General features: G+C 44.7%; 2 protein-coding genes across 2 annotated transcripts in view; one reads left to right on the top strand and one right to left on the bottom strand.

Annotated features, from left to right (window-relative positions):
* Positions 1 to 25,226, bottom strand: part of AIMP2 (aminoacyl tRNA synthetase complex interacting multifunctional protein 2) — a 344,265-nt gene that overhangs the window by 197,274 nt on the left and 121,765 nt on the right. The gene's annotated exons all lie outside the window — the stretch shown is intronic.
* LMTK2 (lemur tyrosine kinase 2) overlaps positions 8,187 to 25,226 on the top strand; it is a 109,294-nt gene continuing 92,254 nt past the window's right edge. The window contains exon 1 of the mRNA XM_050783939.1: positions 8,187 to 8,602. Coding sequence (XP_050639896.1) covers positions 8,503 to 8,602 — 100 coding nt within the window. The 5' untranslated portion in view covers positions 8,187 to 8,502. The remainder of the gene's footprint in view (positions 8,603 to 25,226) is intronic.

Raw genomic sequence — 25,226 nt, 5'->3', positions numbered from 1 at the left:
ATATCATATTTTGCTAATCCATTCATCAGTTGATGGACATCTGGGTTATTTCTACATTTGGGCTATTACAAATAATTCTACTATGAACATTTGTGGAAAAGGTTTTACACAGACATACATCTTCAATACTATTAGGTATACACCAGGAATATAACTGCTGGGTAATATTGTACCTCTGTGTTTAACATTTTAAGGAACTACTAGACTTTTCCAAAGCAGCCATACTATGTTACATTCTCATTTGTAATGCATGAGAGTTCCAACTTTTCTACATTCTCACCCATCTTGTGTCTTATATTTTAAAAATTAGACCTGTCTTTTTATAAACTAAAACCATTCTATTGTGCATGAAGTGGCATTGATTTGCATTTTCCTGATGCCTAATGATGTTGAACATCTTTTCATTTGTTTATTGTTCATCTGTATATCTTCTTTGAAGAAATGTGTATTCATACCCTTTTGCCTAGTTCTTAATTGGGCTGGTTGGGTACAGTGGCTCATGCCTGTAATCCTGGCACTTTGGGAGGCTGAGGCAGGTGGATCATTTGAGGTCAGGGGTTCAAGACCAGCCTGGCCAACATGGTGAAACCCTGTCTCTACCAAAAATACAAAAATTAGCTGAGTGCTGTGGCACACACCTATAGTCCCAGCCTCTTGGGAGGCTAAGGCAGGAGAATCACTCGAACCCAGAAGGCAGAGGTTGCAGTGAGCCAAGATTGTGCTACTGCACTCCAGCCTGGGTGACAAAGTCAGACTCTGTCTCAAAGAAAAAAAAAGTAATTGGGCTATTTGTCTTCTCGTCACTGAGTTGTTAAGAGTTCTTTTTGTTCTTTTTATTTTTTATTTTTGGTATTTGTTTTATTTGGGAGGTATTTTGCTTGTTTTCTTATTTTTTATTTATTTTATTTTCTGAGATTTGGTTTTGCTATTTGTGCAGGCTGGTCTTGAACTCTCAGGCTCAAGCAATCCTCCTGCCTCAGCCTCCCAAGTAGCTGGAATTATAGGCATGTGCTGCTATGCCTACTTGTAAGAGTTCTTTCTGTATTCTAGATGCAAGTATCTTATCATATACCTGAATTCACATATTTCCTTTCATTTTGGGGGTTATCTTTTTACTTTCTTGGTTGTACTCTTTGAATCACAAAAGTTTTAAATTTTGAAGCCAAATTTATTTATTTATTTTTTGTTTGCTTGTGCTTATAGTATCCTATCTCTGAAACAAACCTAATCCAAAGTAATAAGGATCTATGCCTACATTTTCTTGTAAGATTTTCATAGTTTTAGCTTTTGCATTAGGTTCTTGATCTATTTTTAGTTAATTTGTGTACATGATGTTAGATAGGAGCCTATCATCATCATTCCTTAGCTTGTGGATATCCACTATTCTCACAGCATTTTGTAAGAAACTATGCTTTTCCATTGAATTGTCCTACACCCTGGTTGAAAATCAATTGACTGTCAATCTTGAGATTTATTTGTAGACTTATAATTCTATTGCTTTGATGTATATATGCCAGTGCCACACTGTTTTGATTACTATAGTTTTGGAATATATTTTGAAGTCAGAAAATGTGAATCCTCCAACTTTGCCTCCTGAACCCTGCCCAAGATTGTTTTGACTATTCTGGGGCCCTTTCATTTCCATATGAATCTTAGGATCAGCTTCTCAATTTCTGAAAAGAATCCAGATGGAATGGATGGGAAACACATTAGCTCTATAGATCAATTTGGAGAGTATTGCCTTAACAATATTGTCTTTTGATCCAGAAACATGGGATGTCTTTCCATTTATTGAGGTCTTCTTTATTGTTTTTCAACCTTTAATTCTTTAGACATATTTATAAAAATAATTATTATTTAATTATAATAATTATAATTTAAAGTCTTTGTCTATTAAGTCCAACTTCTCAGCATCTGATATGGTTTGGCTTTGTGTCCCCACTGAAATCTCATCTTGAATTGTACTTCCCATGTGTTGTGGGAGGGACCTGGTGGAGGATAATTGAATCATGGGGGCAGTTTCCCCCATACTGTTCTTGTGGTAGTGAATAAGTCTCACAAGATCTGATGGTTTTATTGGGGTGGTTCCACTTTTGTGTCTTCCTCATTCCCTCTTTGCCTGCTGCCATCCATGTAAGATAGGATTTGCTCCTCTTTGCCTTCTGCCATGATTGTGAGGCTTCCCCAGCCACATGGAACCGTAAGTCCAATTAAATCTCTTTCTTTCTTTTCTTTTCTTTTTTTTTCTTTTTGAGACAGAGTCTTGCTCTGTTGCCCAGGCTGGAGTGCAGTGGCGCCATCTTGGTTCACTGCAAGCTCTACCTCTTGGGTTCACGCCATTCTCTCATCTCAGCCTCCTGAGTATCTGGGACTACAGGCGCCTGCCACCACGCCTGCTTAATTTTGGTTTTGTCATTTTAGTAGATATGGGGTTTCACTGTGTTAGCCAGGATGGTCTCCTTGATCTCCTGACCTCATGATCTGCCCGCCTCAGCCTCCCAAAGTGCTGGGATTACAGGCATGACCACTGCGCCAGGCCATTAAATCTCTTTCTTTTGTAAATTGCCCAGTCTCCGTGGGTATCTCTTTATGAGCAGCATGAAAATGGACTAATGCAGAATCCTCAGGAAAAGTTTCTGTTGTCTAATTTTTCATCCTGTGTATGAAGCATGTTTTCTTGTTTCTTTTTCTGTCTTGTAACCATGTTTTGAAAACTGGACATTTAAAATTGCATAATGTGGTAACTCTGGAAATCAGTTTTCCCTGATATTCCCCTTCCCCAGGGTTTGCATTGTTGTTGCTGTTTGTTATTGCTGCTGCTGCCATCATTCATTTTTAAAGGGGCTTTCCTGGTCTAATTCTGTATTTTGAAAAATTTGTGAATGGCCACCAAAGTCTCTGTTTCGTTAGCTTAGTGGTCAGCTAATGACTACAGAGATTTCCTTAAATTCTTTTTTTTTTTTTTTTTGATATAGAGTTTTGCCCTCGTTGCCCAGGCTGCATTGCAATGGTGTGATCTTGGCTCACTGCAACCTCCGCCTCCTGGGTCCAAGTGATTTTCCTGCCTCAGCCTCCCGAGTAGCTGGGATTATAGGTGCGTGCCACCATGCCCAGCTAATATTTATATTTTTAGTAGAGATGGGTTTTGATCATGTTGGACAGGCTGGTCTCAAACTCCTGACCTCTGGTGGTCTGCCCATCTTAGCCTCCCAAAGTGCTGGGATTACAGGCGTGTGCCACTGCACCTGTCCTTCTTAAATTCTTTGAGCCAATATGTCTCCCTGGTTTTGCTAAGCGTCTCTGTGTGTTGGAGCATGCATTTGATGCTCTGGCAGTTTAAAATTCTCCCCCAGTCCTCACTTTCTGCTTGCACAGCCTCATGATCAGCAAGGAATGAGAAACGAGGACCTTCTCATGTATTTCTTAGCCACGTTCATAGCCTTGTACATGCACATGGCTTTCTAGATTTCCAAGAATATGGTGGATCTTTTCAAAGCTCCCACTGACATATTATTCCCTAGAGTTTTAAGTTTCTCATCAGCCAACTGGTATCACTGGCTCAGGCAATTGCAATGTTAAACAGTTGTCACTGATTATTTTCAACAAACAGGATAGGACTGTTTGCACTGAGGCATTTCTGAGTCATATAAAATGAAGAAAAGCCCTGAAAATAGTGCCTTTCCAGGAAGCGGCCAGACAGCTCAGATAGTCACAGTTCTTTGGGGATACAGGTTTTGGGGGTGCGCCAAACCTATTCTGCCCCATCTGGTAGCTGCTAGGCTGCTTATTTCCACAGTTCCCATGGTCGTGAAGCTGCTGGTTTTCAAGGCTATCACAGAGGTGGGGAGAGAAGAATGGAAATAGGGCAAGTAAAAATTCCATGAAGCTCATTGTTCTTATGAGATTTGGCCATTTTTCTTAAGGAACAGGGTTTCACTATGTAGCACAGGCTGGAGTGCAGTGGTGCAATCACAGTTCATGCAGCCTCAAATTTCTGGGCTCAAGCAATCCTCCCACCTGAGCCTGCCAAAGTGCTGGGACTACAGGCATGTGCCACTGTGCCTGGCTAATTATTTATTTTTAGTAGAGATGGGGGTCTCACTCTTGCCCAGGCTGATCTCAAACTCCCAGGCTCAGGTGATCCTCCGACCTCGGCCTCCCAAAGTGTTGGTATTACAGGTGTGAGCCACCACACCTGGCCTCAGCCATTTTTCTTTAACAAATTGACTCATGATATTGCAAACCTTTGGCAAATTCCTAGAGTTCTGAAGAAGTTTATGTGGACAATTTTGCCAGGGTTCTTCTTGCCTTCCATTCTTCAACTATCAGTCCATTCTTGCATTGCTATAAGGAAATACCCAAGATTGGGTAATGTATAAAGAAAGGAGGTTTAATTGGCATATGATTCTGCAAGTTGTACAGGAAGCATGATGCTGGAATCCGCTTGGCTTGCTTCAGAAAACTTACTATGATAGCAGTAGGCAAAGGGGGAGCGAGGCATCTCACATGGTGGGAGCAGTAGCGAGAGAGAGAGAGAGAGGGAGGAGGTGCTACACACTTTTTAAACAACTAGATCTCGTCAAAGCTCACTCACCATCACAAGAATGGCACCAAGAGGATGGTGCTGAACCATTCATGAGAAACCTCTCCAATGATCTGATCACCTCCTACCAGGCCCCACCTCCAACACTGGGGATTACATCTCCACACATGAGTCTGGGTGGGGACACAAATCCAAATCATATCAAAATGCTTCCCTCATGACCTTTGTTTTTAATATAATTTAATTATGCATTTACATAATTTATTTATTTATTTATTTTTGAGATGGAGTCTCACTCTGTTGTCCAGGCTGGAGTGCAACGGCGTGATCTCAGCTCACTGCAACCTCCGCCTCCCGGGTTCAAGTGATTCTCCTGCCTCTGCCTCCTGAGTAGCTGGGATTACAGGAGTCTGCCACATGCCCGGCTAATTTTTGTATTCTTAGTAGAAATGGGGTTTCACCATTTTGGCCTGGCTGGCCTTGAACTCCTGACCTCAAGGGATCCACCCATCTAGGCCTCCCAAAGTGCTGGGATTACAGGCGTAAGCCACTGCCTATAACTTAAATTTTAACAATGGCTGTGTTGAACAACCAGTGTGCAAAATTCCTGAACATTGAACAATTGGCTTTCATGAGTGGGCACCAGCAGCTCCAGGACCCCACCAACAGGGCCTCCTGGGTGCCCCATTTGATCCAGCTGAGCTCTGTGAACCTTTAGAGTATCTGCTAGGTGCCAGAGCTCCAGAAGTGCTCATCCAATACTAAGCTGACTCCACATCCTTCAGCATCCAGGCCTCAACCAGAGCTTGTTGGCAGGACAGACACTGGCAGGAGGGTCTTCCAAGTGATGGCTTGGCATGAAGGAAAACTTGAAAGAGGCTGGGCCCTTGCAAGAATGGCTGTAAAGGGCTGGGCGTGGTGGCTCATGCCTGTAATCTCAACACTTTGAGAAGCCGAAGTGGGCAGATCACTTGAGGTCAGAAGTTCGAGACCAGCCTGGTCAACATGGTGAAACCCCGTCTCTCCTAAAAATACAAAAATTAGCCAGGTGTGTTGGCGGGCGCCTATAACCCCAGCTACTCAGGAGGCGGAGGTGGGAAAACCACTTGAGCCTGTGAGGCAGAGGTTGCAGTAAGCCAAGATTACACCACTGCACTCCAGCCTGGGTGACAGAGCGACACTGTTTCAAAAAAGAAAAAAAAAGTGGTCGGGCGCGGTGGCTCGCACCTGTAATCCCAGCACTTTGGGAGGCCGAGGCGGGCGGATCACAAGGTCAGGAGATCGAGATCATCCTGGCTAACATGATGAAACTGCGTCACTACTAAAAATACAAAAAAAAAAAAAAAAAATTAGCCGGGCGTGGCGGCAGGCACTAAAGGCTGTTTTCTGACTTCTAGGTGAAACTAAACAAGCCAACAGGTTTTTGTTTGTTTAATAACATCTTTAACTGGAAGTCTTCAAGTATTGGATAAAGGCATAGATGGTGAGGTGGGTGGTGGGGCAAAGGCTGCCTTTAGACATCCTCTGTGGGATGTGTACTATAACCCCTGTTCTGTGAAAGAGGCAAAGAAGTTTTGTGTGTGTGTGTGTGTTTTTTTAACTTTTGGGCTTGCTCAAATAATAGCAAAAACTACTTTGGGATTGTGGTCCGACATGCTGTTGGAGTGCACTTTAGTTGTAAATAACCACTCCCAGGATTATCAGGCAAGGCCTTCCTTAGGCCAGCACTGCGGCAGGCAGCCACAAGTCTCCTCACAGTACACACGTGTGGGTGTCCCTGGCTTCTTTGAACTCAAAGGGAGAAGCTTCCTGATAGAAGTAGAAGTATAGGCCGGGCGCGGTGGCTCATGCCTGTAATCCCAGCACTCTGGGAGGCCGAAGTGGGCGGATCACGAGGTCAGGAGATCAAGACCATCCTGGCCAACATGGTGAAATTCCGTCTCTACTAAAAATACAAAAATTAGCTGGGCATGGTGGTGGGCGCCTGTAGTCCCAGTTGCTCTGGAGGCTGAGGCAGGAGAATCGCTTGAACCCAGGAGGCGGAGGTTGCAGTGAGCTGAGATCACACCACTGCATTCTAACCTGGTGACAGAGCGAGACTCTGTCTCAAAAAAAAAGAAAAAGAAAAAGAAAAAGAAGTAGGAGTACAACAGGGTGGTTGTGTCTCTTTCCTAGACCTTTGCCTGCCTTATTGATTCCACAAAGAATCAGCAGAAAGCCGTGAACTATTTTTTTTAAGACAGAGTCTTGCTGTGTTGCCCAGGCTGGAGTGCAGTAGTGCGATCTCAGGTCACTGCAACCTCCACCTCCTGGGTTCGAGCAATTCTCCTGCCTCAGCCTCCCAAGCAGCTGGGATTACAGGTGCACGCCACCATGCCTGGCTAATATTTTTTGTATTTTTAGTAGAGACGGGGTTTAACCATGTTGGTCAGGCTGGTCTCGAACTCCTGGCCTTAAGTGATTCACCCACCTCGGCCTCCCAAAGTGCTGAGATTACAGGCGTGAGCCACCATGCCCGGCCAAGCCATGGACTTTTAAATTCAATGTTTCTCGTTCCAGCTGTTTGTCTTATTAGATATTTATTGGCTTGCTTCAATCATCCAACAAATATTCCCTGGGCATCATCTGTGTGTCCAGTGCTGTGTTAACATCACCGACAGCTGTCATTTAGGATGGACATTTGGGGAGTTCGGAGAATTGGGGAGGTTACCCTGTTGCCAGGTGGCAAAGTCCCATCTGATAAGATTGAAATCAGCTCCTCTCATGCACACACTGAACCACAGCGCCTCTCCAGAAAAGCTTGGCATTTTCCCAACCCCCATGTCTCTGACCACTATATTACTTGTGTTTGGAGAGTGCTTTCTCTATCCTCTCTGCAGGACTGTGTTCTCACCTCAACTGTTGGTGGGGAGAAGGCCACCCCTGGGAGCTGCTCTGCCCTGGTACCTGGGACCAGGACTATGCACCATTGCTTTAGAGAACACCTGCTCCAACCCAGGTCCTGCACCAGGGATTTCCCCCCAGCTGAATCAGGGAGCTTACAACCACGGGTCAATAGGACACAGCAGCTGGGATAGCAGTCCATACAGGGCCAGGGCGGGCCATTAAGGAGATGACAGTCATTTCTCCTAGAGAGTCATGGATGAAGTCATATGTCAGTTGAGTCTCGACAGATGAAAGGAAGAGTGTGTGCCAGGTGGACAAGAGGCAACAGCTTGAGCTCAGGAGGTGAGTCAGTGGGTGACGCTGGGAGAGGCATTCTCTTCTTGATCAATTCAAGTGAAAAGCCCAAAGCTGTTGGATGGCTGAGAGGATGTGTAGGTCAACTTAAGGAGAAGAGCCTAAAACACCGCTGACAAGTAAAAAAAAAAAAAGGCAGAAGACAGGCCTATTTTTGCATGTTATAAAACACTTAGAAAAAAATATCAGGATGATTGTCATGGTTTTCTTTACATTTCCCTGTATTTTTCAATTTAAAATAATTGTTGGTGTTACCTGCTGCCCACGCACTCTTCCGTCTGCAGGGGGCGCACCGGCCGCCACCGCTCACTCCTTCAGGATGATGGGCGGGGCCTCCTGGGCCGGTGTGGACTGACGAGTGGCTGGCCGCCCTGTCCATCTCGACGTCCCGCCCCCGCGCTACGTCACATGACGCAGCCCATCATGGCGGCGGGAGCGCGGCTGCCCGGGCCCGCCGCTCCGCAGGGCTGCTGCCGTTGCTGCTGTTGAGAGGCGGCGGCGGCGGCGCAGGCGGGAAGGATGGTGTTTCTGCGACTGGAGCGGCAGGTGCGGACCGGGAGCCGGACCGAGGTTTGGCAGAAGCAACGCGTGCTCAGGAGCAGCCGGCGCAGGTGCCGCTGAGGCAGCGAAGGGAGGCAGGACCGACTGACGGGCGAACGGACGGACGGACGGACGGAAGGCGACTAGAGAGCCGGCCCCGGAGCCGCGCCGTGGGCGAGATGCCGGGGCCGCCGGCGTTGCGGCGGCGGCTGTTGCTGCTGCTGGTCCTCCTGTTCGCTGGCAGTGCCGGGGCCGCGCCACTTCCGCAAACAGGTGCAGGTGAGCGGGCCCGCCGTGGGGACGGGGCTGCGGGAACAGGGCTGCGGGGTCCTCGGCGTGAGGGGGAGGGGACGGCAGGGCCGGGCCGGCCTCGGCGCCGAGGGATCGGAGGGCCTGCCCGGGGCGGGAATCCCAGGGAGGTGAGTGATTAGGGAGATTTCTGCCGCAGGGGCGTGGGATGGGGGGGCGGGGGCGAGACAACGTCGTTGGGGCTGGGGAGGGCGGCGGGCGAGGTGGCAGCCACCGACCCCTCCCGGGATAGGCTGCGGTACCGGCCCTGGACCTGTTGCCTTAAGGTTCTCCGCTTATATCGCTTCCTGGCAGTTCAGCTTCCCTTTCCAGATGTCACCTGCCTCTTGTGCGTTTTTCTCGCATCTCATAATAAGAACCGTTTCTTAGCCCTAATCGCACTTAAATGCAAATAAATTGGCGAGCTGTGCGGAGTTTGTTTCGCTCCTTGCAACTTATTCTGAAGTTGTAAATTGATTTTAGACTCTGTGCTTTTTATTCGGAATGTATCTCCGGGGATGAGAAGGAAACAACCATAAATATTTCTATTTTAGGAGGCCAGTGATTAGAGTAGCAGGCGTTGAATAACTATTGACAAACTGGCTTAAGGGTGATGGAAGTTTCTATTTTAGCTAACGTCAGTGTATGATTTTCTTCCCCCCCCCCCCCCCCCCGCATTTTCTCAACATCGTTTTTATTTGGGGTTTATTTTCCTAAATAAAACTTCAACCCAAGAAGACATCCAAAGTTGTGTCATTTTTCTAAAAAGGAAAAAAAAAAATGTAGGCTAACTTGGCATTATTGCCTGCCGCCATTATCTTTGAAATGGGGAAAGATTGAACTTTCATACATTCGTAGAATATTAGAGTTAGAAGAGACCTTAAAGGAAATTTAGACTAATTTCTTCGTTATGTAGTAGGAAATACTGGGGGTGTTGGGTCAGATGACCTACCCAAGGTGACACAGCTTCATTGTAGGCAGAGCCCCAAACCCAGGTCTTAGATACCTCTAGTTGTATGATTTTTTTTCCCATTTCATTTCAAGTCTTATAACTGTTTCGGAATACTCTTGAGGTCAAGAGTTATTTTGGAATAATGTTAATTGGGTAGAATGTGGATGTACTGTCTCCAGTAAAGACATATTTTTCAAACAAATCTGCGATGAAAGCTACATGTAATTGCTTCCAGAGCTACATCAGGGTAGCTGTCATTGAGTGCCCTTTAGTTGAACGTTAAATGTCCTCATTGTACCGTATAATGTAGCGCTAAATTTCTGTCACTGCCTTAGATCAAATACTTGTGAGGTGAATTCCGTTTTCTGGTCTGATAGATAAGAAGAGTGAATGTTATCAGATGTGTATAGGCAACACCGGTAAGAGTCACAGAAGGGGCCGGGCGCGGTGGCTCAAGCCTGTAATCCCAGCACTTTGGGAGGCCGAGGCGGGTGGATCACGAGGTCAGGAGATCGAGACTATCCTGGCTAACATGGTGAAACCCCGTCTCTACTAAAAATACAAAAAACTAGCCGGGCGTGGTGGCGGGCGCCTGTAGTCTCAGCTACTTGGGAGGCTGAGGCGGGAGAATGGCGTGAACCCGGGAGGCGGAGCTTGCAGTGAGTCGAGATCACGCCACTGCACTCCAGCCTGGGAGACACAGCGAGACTCCGTCTCAAAAAAAAAAAAAAAAAGAGTCACAGAAGGTACCTGGGAAATAATGAAAGATTATGTGGAAGGATGATAATGTTGATATTTAAAGATACTGAAAATTAGCACTAGTATAGGGTTGTAGGTAAAGAGTATGTGATGGGGATTCAAGAGAAGTTTCCAGATGACTTTACGCTTAATTGGATTTTTTATATTTTGAAATATCGATTCTTTGTAGGAACCTATGTCTTCCGGTACACTTTTGTTTTTGTTTTTGTTTTTTTTTGAGATGGAGTCTTGCTCTGTCGCCCAGGCTGGAGTGCATCCGCACGATCTTGGCTGACTGCAACCTCAACCTCCTGGGTTCAAGCAATTCTCTGCCTCAGCCTCCCGTGTAGCTGGGACTACAGGCCCCTGCCACTACGCCTGGCTAAGTTTTGTATTTTTAGTAGATACGGGGTTTCACCATCTTGGCCAGGCTGGTCTTGAACTCCTGACCTCGTGATTCACCTGCCTTGGCCTCCCAAAGTGCTGGGATTACAGGCGTGAGCCTGGCCGCCTGTACACTTCTTACATGGTTTTTATTCCATTCTTTTACAATTCTATGGTGTCATGAATTATTAAAAACCGAGTATTGTTGGGGTGTTGTAGAACAAAGCAATCAGAAAAGTTAATCTGTAAATAAAGGTATCAAATCTTGACATAGATAAAGCGTAAGGAAATATTTGGTAATATGTAGCAACTTTTGCTACGAATTTTCCTTTCGTATTCTGATCTTTGTAGGATAGGTGTATATGTTTTGATGTGTTGCATATGAATAGTGGGTACCTAGGGTTAAAGTCTGTGGAAAAGATGCACAGTCAGACTGGGCGCAGTGGATCACGCCTGTAATCCTAGCACTTTGGGAGGCCGAGGTGGGTGGATTGCTTGAAGTCAGGAGTTCGGGACCAGCCTGACCAACATGGTGAAACTCCCTCTCTACTAAAAATACAAAAATTAGCCAGGCGTGGTGGCAGGAGCCTGTAATCCCAACTATTTGGGAGGCTGAGGCAGTAAATTGCTTGCACCCAGGGAGCGGAGCTTACAGTGAGCCGAGATCGCACCACTGCCCTCTAGCCTGGGCAACAGAGTGAGACTCCGTCTCAAAAAAAAAAAGAAATAAAGAAAGAAAAATGCACAATCAGTCGTAGATTCAGGGCCTTGTCTCTCCATCCAAAAGAGTTTATTGATCCTCTTTAACTGAGGTGTGTTCTTGATCAAGATTTTAAAAAAACCTTGGAGCTAATCCTGACTAGTGAGCTCGCTGGTTAAAAAAGAGGAATCCCACTTGACCATGTATGGTGGATAAAAGAGCAGTTACACGCCGAAAACAGAACTAAAGCTTCTGCTGATCCAGGAACCTGTACTCCTTATGAAGATAGAGCTAGACACTTTCAAATAAGTATAGACCTATTTTATAGGTCTTTCACCTGCTGCTTGTTCTTTCTACTTGAGGCCTGATCAGTCTATCTAGCTTAATGGTGCCTTAGAGAAATTACGCAGTTAACTGAAATTCAGCTTTTAAACTGAAGATCATTTATCTATGGTGTCTTCATCATCTGGATTCATTGCTAGGCTCAGAAGTTGAAAAAGGTATTTTCTCATTCAGTCATAATAAAGCTATGTAAATATATGGATTGTACTTGCCCATCAGGCAAGAAGGCATTTCTTGGGTGAACTTTATTTTGGGCCTTTTCTTTGGGCTGGGATGCCCTTATGCCCCCACCCCCGCCCTGTCTGGGAGCCTCTTTTCCTAGGAATCTGTGTTTCTGCAAGAGCCCTTGTTGGTTACGTAGACTAAGACTTGCTGGTCCTCTCTAGGAAGCTTTTATGTAAAGGGAGAAAGTTCACTGTTTTCACACCCAGTGAAACTGCCAAACTAAGATTACAGTTCAGTTCTTTTCCCCAGATCATAGTTATCAGATCATTCTTCTCTTAGAAAACATGGACGTGCCTTTTCCAAGATTCTCAAGATTCACATCATAAACGGGGACTACAAGTAAAGAAAGATCTTGTATATGTGAACGAATTTCTCTAAGCTCACACTTTCTTATTAATATTAGGATAGTGGGGAGACAGGGAAACCCAGTTCTATTGTTCTGCAGCATATTAGGTCACAGAGTACAGAGGAAGCTTTTAGCAGCTCCAAATAAAGGACCTCACGGAAACCCGTGAAGCCAGTGGGACTCAGCTACTGATTAAATGGCAGCTTGTGAAACCGAGCCTCTCGTTTTAGATTAAACAAACAGACTTGTATCTTGAAAAAGATTTTTAAAGTAAAGGAAATACTTTCTAAAGTATGAATTACTGTGTTTAGCAGCCTCTGAGAAAATTATTTTCAACAGGCTTTCTATGCAAATTATTTTAAGATTTATAGCTGTAAGTCTTGAAATTTGACTTTGGTTGGGATTGCTGTAATTACTTTTACTTGGTGATATTTTGGGGTTAACTAAATATGCTCATTTAAACAGTAATAGGAAGTCTGTCCAACAGTTTTGTAGCTGATTAGCACTGAAGTTACCAAATCGTTACAGTTTTGATGATAATCAGTGTGCTGAGTGTTCCTGCAAATACTCTTAAAAATGTAGAGTCCTTGGGCCCTCTCTGGCCCCTGTGTATTGTGTCACTTAGATAACCGCTGTAGATATAATTTTAAAAAGACACTGTCGTGTAAATAAGGGACGTCCAGTGTTCTGAAACAGTAAACAAATGAGTCCTCAAAAAAGTTCTTGTAAATGGACATACAGAAATAATCCAACTTTTTCGTTTGAGGGTAAAATTCATCAACCAATCCTAGTTGGAACACAGTGTTGTAGGAAGAACTTGGGCTTTGTAGTGAGATCTGGGTGTGAAGCCTTGGCTGCCACTGGAATAGCTTAAGGACCCTGGGTTAGTTACTCAACCTCTGGGCTTAGAACTCCGTCATTAAAAAGGGTGGTGGTGATAATATTTACCCAAAGGGATGTGAGGGATCACAGTGGTGTGCCCTCTCACACTGAATTGCTTCTTTGTTTCAGATTTCTTTGTAAATTTGGTTATCATCAAATTGACTAGTGGTAGGTGGTAAGGCTTCAAAGCAGGAGCTCAAAGTGGTGGCTGCTTAACATGGCATGTCTAGAATTTACTGGATTTAAAAAATCTTTGTTGCTCAAAATAACTTTTTTATGGTGGATGGAGATACTTTAGAGAAAAATCTGGTTTATTTAAGTCTAAGCTGGTATTGTTACTACTTGAAATTCGTAGTGTTGGAGAACTATGCTGGAAATTTTTAGGATGATCTGGGTTAGTCTGCTTTTATGTAATAAACCTGTTTTTAAACTGGAAGATGACTAAAGCTCTTGCATGTGAACAGTTGCTGGTTTTAATTTATTTAAAAGACTCATGAGCGCTTGAAAGTTTTTCTTTATCTTAAACATAATTGTGTATTGTCATGAGGCATCCCCGATTAACCCAGGCTGTAGTAGAGCAAGCCCAGAGCTGATGCTTCCTCTTAGAAGCTGGAGAGATGAATGTGACTGACATTTTTCTTTCTCCCTCTCATTTTTCTTTTTTTTTAAGAGACAAGACCTTGCTCTGCTGCCCAGGCTAGAGTGCAGTGGTGCCATCATAGCTCACTGCAACCTCCAACTTCTGGCCTCAAGAGATCCTCCCATTTCAGCCTCCCAAAGTGCTGGGGTTATAGGCATAAGTCACTGTACCAGGCAAGACTTGGTTTGTTTATCTGTAAAATGGGGAGAATAGTTGCAGTCTTGTGAGGGTCCAAACCTGTGCCATCTAGTACAGTAGCCACTAGCTCCCTGTGGCTGCTCAGATGTAAATGTTTTAGAACGAGAGCTTCCGTTCTTCAGTGGCACTGGCCATATGTTAAGGGCTTGATAACTACAGGTGGCTGGTGGCTATGGCATTGGACAGCACAGAAGAGAACTTCCCGTTATGGAGAAAGGTTCTGTGGGACATTGCTGGTGTGAGGTAGATACAGTGCTTAGTCCTTGGTTAGGACACGCAAGGCCAGCTGGGATTGTAATTATGATCGTGATCCTGATTCTTTGTGAACTCCCAAATCTAGGCCCACTACAAGGGTGAGGGAAGTGAGAAGAGGTCTTTGATGAGAATGTAGAAAAAAGAAGAGACAAAACAATTGTGGAGTTTTTGCTGGTGAGATGAGAACAGAGGTAGCACAGCCTCAACTCCCTCCTGCAGAACAGGAGAAAGAGACTTCAGGGAAAAACAGAGTCTTGCTCTGTCACCCAGGCTGGAGTGCAGTGGCGCGATCATAGCTCAAGCTGTAGCCTCAAACTTCCAGGCTCAAGCAGTCCTCCCACCTCAGCCTCCTGAGTAGGTGTGTGCCTACTACACACACTTACCTGTAGATGCGTGACTACAGGTGTGTGCCACCATGCCCACTTTAGTTTTTTTGTAGAGATGGTGATATGGTTTGGCTGTTTCCTTACCCAATTCTTATCTTGAATTGTAGTTCCAGTTATCCCCATGTGTCGTGTGAGGGACCTGGTGGGAGATAGTTGAGTCATGTGGGTGGTTACTCCCAAGCCATTCTTGTGATATTGAGTGAGTTCTCACGAGATCTGATGGTTTTATAAGGGACTTCCCCCGCTTTGCTTGGCACTTCTTTCTCCTGCTTCTGTGTGAAGGAGGACATGTTTGCTTCCCCTTCCGCCATGTTTATAAGTTTCCTGAGGCCTCCCCAGCCATGTGGAACTGTGAGTCAATTAAACCTCTTTCCTTTGTAAATTACCCAGTCTTGAGCAGTTCTTTATAGCATGGTGAGAATGGACTAATACAGTTGGGGTCTCACTGTATTGCCTAGGCTGGTCTCAAATTCCTGGCCTCAAGTGATCCTCCTGCCTCAGTCTCCAAAAGTGGTAGGATTATGGGTGTGAGCCACCGCACCTGGCCCTGTCTCATTTAAAATCATGTGCTTTTATAGTCGACTAGTTGTGCTTTATTACTGTTTTAAAACTTTGTATTTACTAAAATGAGGGAAGGAATATTCTAGGAGGAGATGGTGGATAACCATCTCTGATCTAGAAAGACTGCTCCCTCTAGGGTTTTTAGATTCCATTATTAGCTTTTCTTTGAATCTTCTTACGGAGATACTGTAGTAGAAAACTGGGGAACTGGCCGGGCGCGGTGGCTCACGCCTGTAATCCCAGCACTTTGGGAGGCCGAGGCAGTGGGATCACGAGGTCAGGAGATCGAGACCATCCTGGCTAACACAGCGAAACCCCGTCTCTACTAAAAACACAAAAAATTAGCCGGGCATGGTGGCGGGTGCCTCTAATCCCAGCTACTTGGGAGGCTGAGGCAGGAAAATGGCGTGAACCCGGAAGGCGGAGCCCGCAGTGAGCTGAGATCACGCCACTGCGCTCCAGTCTGGGTAACAGAGTGAGACTCCGTCTCAAAAAAAAAAAAAAAAAAAAAAAAAAAAAAAAAAAAAACTGGGGAACTTTGATAAAATTAGCATGTCCGCAGAGCAAAATATTGGATTGATGTATTTTAAAATTCCAGCAAGTGGCTAATTCAGAGCCCTGCCTTGGCATTACAATTATTTGTCACAATGAGCAGGCATATCAGAAAAATAACCTCATTATTAATTTTTTTTTTGCAGTAGTTAGCTCAGTGCAGTGATTCCAAATGTCATTTATTGTATTGTGATTCAGGTGGGAAAAGTGAGCACTATTTATGCCAGATGTCTCAGGTGCCCACAGCCACAATATTGATCAGTAGCTTTCATTTTCTCTGCTGTTTTTTCCTTCCCCAACCACAAAAGAGTGACTCTTTACTCCTCTGCCCACTTGGGCCTTTGGTGGGAGGGGGTGGTGGTGGTAAACCTCCTGTTCAATTTTTGACAATTTGGTAGGTTTTGCATTTATATGCTTTTTTAAAGTTTTTTTTTTTTTTTTTTTTACACGGACAAGGTCTTGCTCTGTCACTCAGGCTGGAATGCAGTGGTGCAGTCATAGCTCACTGCAGTCTCAGCCTCTTGAGCTAAAACGATCCTCCCACCTCAGCTTCCTGGTTAGCTGGGACTACAGGTGCACACCACCATGCCTGACTGATGTAAAATATTTTTTTTCTGTAGAGATGGGATCTCACTATATTGTCCAGGCTGGTCTCAAACTCCTGGACGCAAGTGATCCTCCTGCCTCAGCCTCCCTAAGTGCTGGGATTACAGCCATGAGCCACTGCACCTGGGCAGTTTTAGTATTTTAAAAGGCTTGAGTTACCATCAGGTCAAATTAGGTATGCAGGACCATGTGCTGTGGCTAAAGTAGCCCCTGGCTCCCTGCATCTGGCCCCAGTTTGGTGAAGGGAGACCGTTGCATCTGGGTGTCTGCTGCAGCACATCTGTTGTTCCTGCCTCCACCCTCCACAGCATTTTCTTCAGAGCTAACTTGATCTGCCTATAGCTTGCAAAATATTACGTGCAAATTCCCATCTTCTGGCTCTCCATATATTCTCACTATTTGCCATTGGCTCTTCTCCTGCTTCTGTAAGTGCTGTCGTCTTTTTAATTTTTTGAAACCTCTTTGCGGACCCACCTTCCCTACTGAGTTATTGATCCTGGCCTAGCTGTTAGAGTTCCTTCCCTTGGTGAAGTTGAGAGTGTGTATCTGTGGAGCAGGGTGTTTGGGGGGTGCCGGACAGAAACATTGGAACTAACGTTTATTTTCATTTCATCCTTTTAAAAGGTCAACTTACATGCCTTTTTAAGGTATAGAATGTGTGGTACACTAACATTGATTTGTAAATGACATGGGATGGAAAGAATATAAAATTTACTGGCTGGGCGCAGTGGCTCATGCCTGTAATCCCAGCGCGTTGGGAGGTCAAGGTGGGTGGATCACGTGAGGTCAGGAGTTCAAGACCAGCCTGGTCAACATGGAGAAACCCCGTCTGTATTAAAAATACAAAAATTAGCTGGGTGTGGTGGCACACGCCTACAGCCCCAGCTACTCGGGAAGCTGAGGCCGGAGAATCGCTTGAACCCAGGAGGCAGAGGTTGCAGTGAGCTGAGATCATGCCATTGCACTCCAGCCTGGGCGACAGAGTGAGACTCTAAAAAAAAAAAAAAAAAAAAAAAAGATTTGGTTTCAGGCCGGGTGTGGTGGCTCACGCCTGTAATCTCAGCACTTTGGGAGGCCGAGGCAGGCAAATCACGAGGTCAAGAGATTGAGACCATCCTGGCCAACATGGTGAAACCCTGTCTCTACTAAAAAATTAGCTGGGCATGGTGGTGTGCACCTGTAGTCCCAGCTACTTGGGACTACTGAGGGGAGGCTGAGGTTGAACCCGGGAGGTGGAGGTTGCAGTGAGCTGAGATCACGCCACTGTGCTCCAGCCTGGTGACAGAGCAAGACTCTTGTCTCAAAAAAAAAAAGAAAGGTTTGGTTTCATCATGCCAGTCTACCACTTGCACTTAACAAATACCAAATACCATTTCATATCTTCATATCATTGGTTTTTTGTTTGTTTGTTTAAGAGACAAAGTCTTGCTCTGTTGCCTGGGCTGGAGTGCAGAGGTACAGTCATGGCTTACTGCATCCCTGAACTCCTAGGCTCAAGCACTCCTCCCACCTCAGCTCCTGAGTAGCTGGGACTATAGGCACATGCAACCATGCTTGGCCAATTTTTACTTTTTGTAGAGATGATCTACAGAAGTGAAGTTGCCATGTTGCCCAGGCTGGTCTTAAACTACGGGCCTCAAGCAGTCCTTTGGCCTCCGCCTCCCACAGTGTTGGGATTATAGGTGTGAGCCGCCATGCCCGGCCTACATCATTGTTTAAGTCCTCTTTACCTAGTTTGCAAGGACCTTGGGATGGCACACACATTTTTGGGATTGGTGTTTGGATGGTATTTCACAGGTTGTAGATGTTCCATCAGCATTTGTAACTGAGGATGATGAAGATGATACTAGAGAACTAAGTTCACCAAACCAGTACCCCTGTGTGTGTGTGTGCACACGTGTGTGCGCATGTGTGTGTGTTTGTGCATGTGTGTGTGTTTTATGCGTGCATGTGTGTGTGCGTGCGTGTGTGTGTGAAGGAGAGGGTATGAGCTGGAGCCTCTCATTCTCTTGCAGACTTGACTTTCCATGCAGCCACAGACCTTCATCTGGAATGAAGCCTTTTGTTTTTTTTTAATTAAAATCTTTTTCTTTTAGAACAATTTTAGATTTGCAGAAACATTGCAAAGATATTACAGAGTGTTCCTGTGTATCTTTCTCCCAGCTCCCCTGTTGTTAACATCCTACATTAATGTAGTAAATTTGTCACAACTAAGGAACCAGTATTAATAGGTTATTAAATGAGTCCACACTTTATTCAGTTTCTTTAATATTTCTCCAGTGTCTTTTTTTTCTCTTCCAGGAAACCACATTACATTTAGTAGTTATGCCCCTTGGGCCCCCCCAATCCGTTGCTTGTTTGGAATGACCTTGACGTCTTTGAGGAGTACTGGTCAGATATTTTGTAGAATGTCCCTCAACTGGGATTTGTCTGATGTTTTTCTCACGATTAGACTGGGGGTGTGGGTTTTCGGGAGGAAGATCACGGAGTTGAAGTGCCGTTCTCATATCACATCGAGGGCATGTGCACACAACGTGACTTGTTACTTGGTCACTTGACTGAGTAGTGTTGGTCAGGCTTTCATTCTGTAAAGTTGCTGTGTCCTCCCCTCCCCGTGGTGTATGAGGGCAGGGTCAACTCTTAATGGGTGGCAAGCTGTGCTCCACCTCTTTGCAAGGAAGTGTCTGTAGACGTTCTTTGGAATTCTTCTGTTTAGGAGACTTGACTGTTCTCTTCTTTTTTTTTCTTCCTCTTGCCCTTCCCTTTCCTTGACAGGTCTTGCTCTGTAGTCCAAACTGGAGTGCAGTAGCACAGTCATGGCTCACTGCAGCCTTGAACTCCTGGGCCCAAGCGACCCTCTGTTTATTTCTTTATTCAAGCATTTACTTATGTCAGTGTAGATGCATGGATATTTATTTTATACTTTGGGTTGATTCCACGGTGTTGTTTATTTGTTCTTAAACGTTGTACTAGCTTTGGCCATCGGGAGCTCTTTCCGTTAGCTCCTGAGTACCCCGCTGGCATATCCCCATTTTTTCTTTTTTTAAGCATTTCCTTATTTTCTGGCATTTCAAGAAGCTACAGTTTCATCTTATATATTCTCTGCCCCAGTCCTAGAATCAGCCTTTTCTTCAGAGAGCTCTGATTCTTCTGATTGGAGAGTGATATGAGAAACCAAGATCTGGACCGGGTGCGGTGGCTCATGCCTGTAATCCCAGCACTTTGGGAGGCCGAGGTAGGCAGATCACTTGAGGTCAGGAGATCGAGACCAGCCTGGCCAACATGGTGAAACCTCATCTCTACTAACAATACAAAAATTAGCCAGGTGTGGTGGTGTGTGCCTGTAATCGCAGCTACTCGGGAGGTTGAGACAGGAGAATCACTTGAATCCAGGAGATGGAAAGTTGCAGTAAGCTGAGATCGGACCTCTGCACTCTGTCTCAAAAAAAGAAAAAACAAAAAGATCTGGGTGTGGGGTTTGTTCATTGCTTCTGGGCTTCTGGACATTTTTAATAGATTTTTGATCCTCTGCTTCTTGTACCTAATCTTTGGGGTTGTGGGGAGGGGAGGAGAGAGCAGCTACAGCTTTGAGGCCTCTTAGAGACAGATGAGCTGAAAGAGCTCTGTCCATGTTTTCTCTCTGTCACTTAAACTATTAAATACTACCATAAACATTCTAAATACCGTGTTTGTGGTACTCACTGCATTATAATGATATTGGCAGAATCTTATTTTTCTTTTTAGAGTAATAGATATATGAAAAATAGATTTGGTTTACTTCCTCCAAGAGCAGCTTAATCTCTAAGAACATGAACGAAACTTCTTTGGCTTAAGAATTTAGTTAGAGAGGATTATTTTGGGGGGGTCTTTCAGTGTTGGAATTGCTGAAAGGGATTGTAGGCAACTCCTTGAATTGGTAAAAGTTCAGATGAAATTTCTACTGGGCAAGTCTCTTGAAGAGCATGGGGCTATCAACTTACTTTTATCTGTTTACTGAGCTTTGCTTTGCTTTTTTTAAATTCTTTTTATTATGGAAAATTTCAAACATACAGAAAAGTAGAGTGAAGTAGTATAGTGGACCCTCATGTTCCCGTCACCCAGCATCCACAGTATTTTCATTCATGGTTCATCTTGTTTCACCTTTACCCTTCCCTCTGCCCTGGTGCTTGTTGTTTTGATGTAAATCTCAGCGACGGATCAGTGCCACTGAATATGCTTCAGGAAGAAGCAAGGGTGTTTTTATAAAACAGGATGGCGTGCATGAAGATCACCTAGGTATCTGTAGAAATGCAGATTTCAGCCGGGCACGGTGGCTCATGCCTGTAATCCCAACACTTTGGGAGGCTGAGGCGGGCGGATCACGAGGTCAGGAGATCGAGACCATCCTGGCTAATATGGTGAAACCCCATCTCTACTAAAAATACAAAACATTAGCCTGGTGTGGTGGCGGACACCTGTAGTCCCAGCTACTTGGAAGGCTGAGGCAAGACAATCACTTGAACCTGGGAGGCGGAGGTTGCAGTGAGCCAAGATCACGCCACTGCACTCCAGCCTGGGTGACAGAGCGAGACTCCATCTCAAAAAAAAAAAAAGAAAAAGGAATAGAGGCCGGGTGCAGTGGCTCACACCTGTAATCCCAGCACTTTGGGAGGCTGAGGCAGGTGGATCACGAGGTCGGGAGATCGAGACCATCCTGGCTAACACGGTGAAGTGCCGTCTCTAGTAAAAGTACAAAAAATTAGCTGGGCGTGGTGGCGGGCGCCTGTAGTCCCAGCTACTCAGAGGCTGAGGCAGGAGGATGACGTGAACCCTGGAGGCGGAGCTTGCAGTGAGCCGAGATCGCACCACTGCACTCCAGCCTGGGTGATACAGCGAGACTCTGTCTCAAAAGAAATAGAAATAGAGATTTCTGCGTCCCAAACTAACTGAATCAAAATGCTGAAGGCTGGGCCGGAACTCTGCATTTATAATAGTTTTCTGATTATTTCTCCCCTCGTCCCCTCACTGCTACAACACACATATTTTATCTTGTACTGCATAGAAAATAATATCAGTTATTTACTGGAATTCTGTTGACTTGTGTAACTAGTGAGAATCAAGGAAAGAAGGAAAACATTACATTTAATTAAAAACTTGAGATTTTAAAATGAATGCGAATACCTGAAATCTGAAGAGCTCACTCATCCTGAGCACCGCATGTAAATATCGTTCTGAAGAATCTTCCTGTGGGTACATATGCTATCACCACAAAGGAATTCAGGCACTCCAGGGCAGAACACAGAGCTCGAAATAAGGTTTTTTTTTTTTTTTTTTTTTTTTTTTAAACTTCACCTCCTTCTCTAGGTGTCTGTATGAATAATGGCCTCTTTACATTTTATGAATATCCTGTATAAATATCAGGAAAAACAGCAGGTCGTCCGACAGTCAGATGCTGGCACTGTGAGCTGAGAATCTTGGTGCCAGTCTTGGACCACCAGGCCTCAGCTCACTGCAGCTAGAGTCAGGGTGGCAGGTGACTTGCAGGGAAATTTCGAGAGCAGGTATAAAACCGTGACATTCTTAATTCCCTGGGTGATAAATGTGTGCGCTGTAACATGAGAACCCCTGATTCATGATCTATACAGTAACTTGCGGAGGGTTTTGTTTTGCTAGGATAATATGTTGTTAGCATCTTGCTTTTAAAAAGTTTATTTTTCTAAGCTAACTTATTTAGGTATTGCCTAGGATTTGTAGCCTATTTCATATTTTTTGATAGGTACTTTTTTTAAAAGTTGTTTGTTGTTATATTTTGATACATTTGCTGTGGATGATTGATCTGTACAAAATTTTCTTATGATGAGCTAAAAAAGTAAACTGTCTCTGAAGCTGCTACATTATAGTGATTGTATAATCATCAGTCGGGTTTGACGAAGAACACCATAGGCTCTTGTACTAGTACAGACTATTTTTTGGCAACATGTATGCCTTGGGTGGGAGAAAAGAATTTAGTTGCAAACATCTATGATAGTGATTTTTGAGAGAGGAGCTGCTCCTATTTAAAAGTGAAACTACTATAATTTTAAAAGGCTCATGTCTTTTTTCCCCCTTCAGGCTCATATTCACAGTGCATCCCCAAACTTCGTTTTCCCCGTTTTTGCTAGACTGAAGAAGGGACTTGAGTTTGACATGGTATAATTGCAATCTTTAATTATAGGAAGTAAATCTCTAAGACATCTTGGACTTAGAAGATAGAGGAGGAAAAGTTTGCAATCATTTTGCATGTTAAAATATCTGTTTTAACCAACTAGTAATTATAAAATTTTGTAGTTTCAGCTTTTTACTGCAAAACTAAAGTGTTGTGATCTGTTGGTGGCCTCTCAGATTAGCCACTAAATTTAAGTTTTGAGTATTTTTATCATCGCGGATTCTTCTCAGAACCCTCAATAAATTAAACTTGTGCCCCTTTCAGGAGGAAAGAATATCCCGTCCCCATTCCTACCTGGCAGTTTGCCCCTGTAGAAGGGTTCCCTATCTAGGCAACAGCGGTTGCTTCCCTGGATCCAGCCTGTCGGTTACCGAGCAGAGCCCCACTTGACTCTTACCTCAGACTGTGATTAAAATGCAACACCCGGACACTGATTGCTGGTAAGGCACTGAAAAATAACCAACTTACCAAAATAGCCCCCTGGGAACACAGTCCCAGAGGCCTGCCACAGCAGTACAGTCCAGGAATCTGTCACCTAACTTAGTTTTCTGTGTTGAAAAGAAAATCAACTTTAATAAAGATCTGATCACTAATATTAACTGTATAGGCACTCGGTAGACTTAGAAAATGTTGGGACCATAAATCCTTGTCTGTAGAATTTTAGAGTTGAAATGCCGGTTTTACAGATGAAGGAACTGAGGCCCAGAGAAGTTGATCAGCAAAGTCAGTCCCTCACCGCCAGTTAGGGGCAGATCCGAGTCAAGAGTGAGGGTCCTAAGGTCCAGGCCACCTGTTCACCCCAGTCAACCACATTGTGCTTTAAAGAACCTCTGCAGTGCGATGCACAGGTGCACACACGGAGACTAACTCAGCCGCTTCTCTGGATATTGATTTCTGTTTATTCTCTGAAAGTACTGGGGTGAAATGTTAAACTACATATCATAAGGTTGACTCTTGCAGTACTAAAGAAAATTCCATATTGAAAATTAGGAAACCAAACGGGGCATGGTGGCTCACGCCTGTAATCCCAGCACTTGGGAGGCCAAGGTGGGTGGATCACGAGGTTAGGAGATTGAGACCATCCTGGCCAACATGGTGAAACCCTGTTTCTACTAAAATAAAAAAAAAAAAAAAAAAAAAAAATGCCGGGCATGGTGGTGCATACCTTTAGTCCTAGCTACTTGGGAGGCTGAGGCAGGGGAATCGCTTGAACCCGGGAGGTAGAGGTTACAGTGAGCTGAGATTGTGCCACTGCATTCCAGCCTGGCAACAGAGCCAGACTCCATCTCAAAAAAAAAGAAAAGAAAAGAAAATTAGGAAACCAAAGTGCTAGCTTCCATAATTAGGCTGAAAAAATTCACCTTCATACCGTTTTTAAATTTATGCCGGGCATGGTGGCTCACGACTGTAATCCCAGCACTTTGTGAGGCTGAGATGACTGGATTGCTTGAGGCCAGGAGTTTGAGACCAGCCTGGGCAACATGGCAAGACCCCAATGCTACAAAACATTTTTAAAACATTAGCTGGGCATAGTGGTGTGCACCTGTGGTTACAGCTACTCAAGAGGCTGAGGTGGGAGGATTGCTTGAGACGGGGAGATCGAGGCTGCAGTGAGCTGTGATCGCACCACTGCACTCCAGCCTGGGCGGCAGAGCCAGACAGACTCTGTCGAGACCCTGTCTCAGGAAAAAAAAAAAATTGTAAGAACCACCATTTAGTTTCCACCTATGAGATGACATTATACCATTTAATTAAAAGTGATAAAAATGTTTCTGATTTTTAGAAAATGTAAACTTGTAAGCATTCATTTGTAAACATGGAAGATACTTTAAACACCACCATTGATTTATGTGCTTTTGTGGAGGTCTAGACTCCTTTTTTTTTCTTTCCAACTTTTGTTTTAGTTTCGGGGGGTACATGTGCAGGTTTGTCACGTGGGTAAATTGCATGTTGTGGGGGTTTGGTGTACAGATAATTTTGTCACCCAGGCAATCAGCATAGTACCCCATAGGCATTTTCCCAGTTCTCACCCTCCTCCAACCCTGGACAGTTTTAGGAATCCGCCGACTGCTGTAGATCCCAAGAATAATGCTCATTGGCGGATATTTTGTATATCCTTTCAAGAGTCACGGGCAGGTATTTTAAAAAGCGTGTGAAACATTCAACAAATGTCATTTTTCTCCTCCTCTTCTCTCAGCTCTTTAAAACAAGCTTTGTGACCCATGCCTCTTTTCCCACCCTTTTCTGGCAGCTGCAGCATCCCTCACTTACGTCCTCTTTGCCTCCTGCTCCTCGACCCTTGCTCTCAGCTTATATAATAAACAACATTTCAGCGAATATCTTTACGTGTGTGTGTGTGTGTGTGTGTGTGTGTATGTGTGTGTGTGTATAACTGGATCTCACTCTGTCCCCTAGGCTGGAGTGTTGTGGTACAGTCATGGCTCCCTGCAGCCTCAACCTCCTGGGCTCAGGCAGTTCTCCTGCCTCAGCCTCCCAAGTAGTTAGGACTACAGGTGTATGCCACCATGCCTGGCTAATTTATTTTTTATTTTTTTGTAGCGATGGGGTCTGGCTATGTTGCTCAGGCTGGTCTTGAACTCCTGACCTCAAGTAATCCTCCCACTTCGCCTTCCAAAGTGCTGGGATTACAGGCTGAGCCACTAT

This window comes from Macaca thibetana, chromosome 3 (assembly GCF_024542745.1).
Source record: "Macaca thibetana thibetana isolate TM-01 chromosome 3, ASM2454274v1, whole genome shotgun sequence".
In the NCBI taxonomy this organism is placed as follows: Eukaryota; Metazoa; Chordata; class Mammalia; order Primates; family Cercopithecidae; genus Macaca; species Macaca thibetana.
This window is presented reverse-complemented; position numbering and strand designations above follow the sequence as displayed.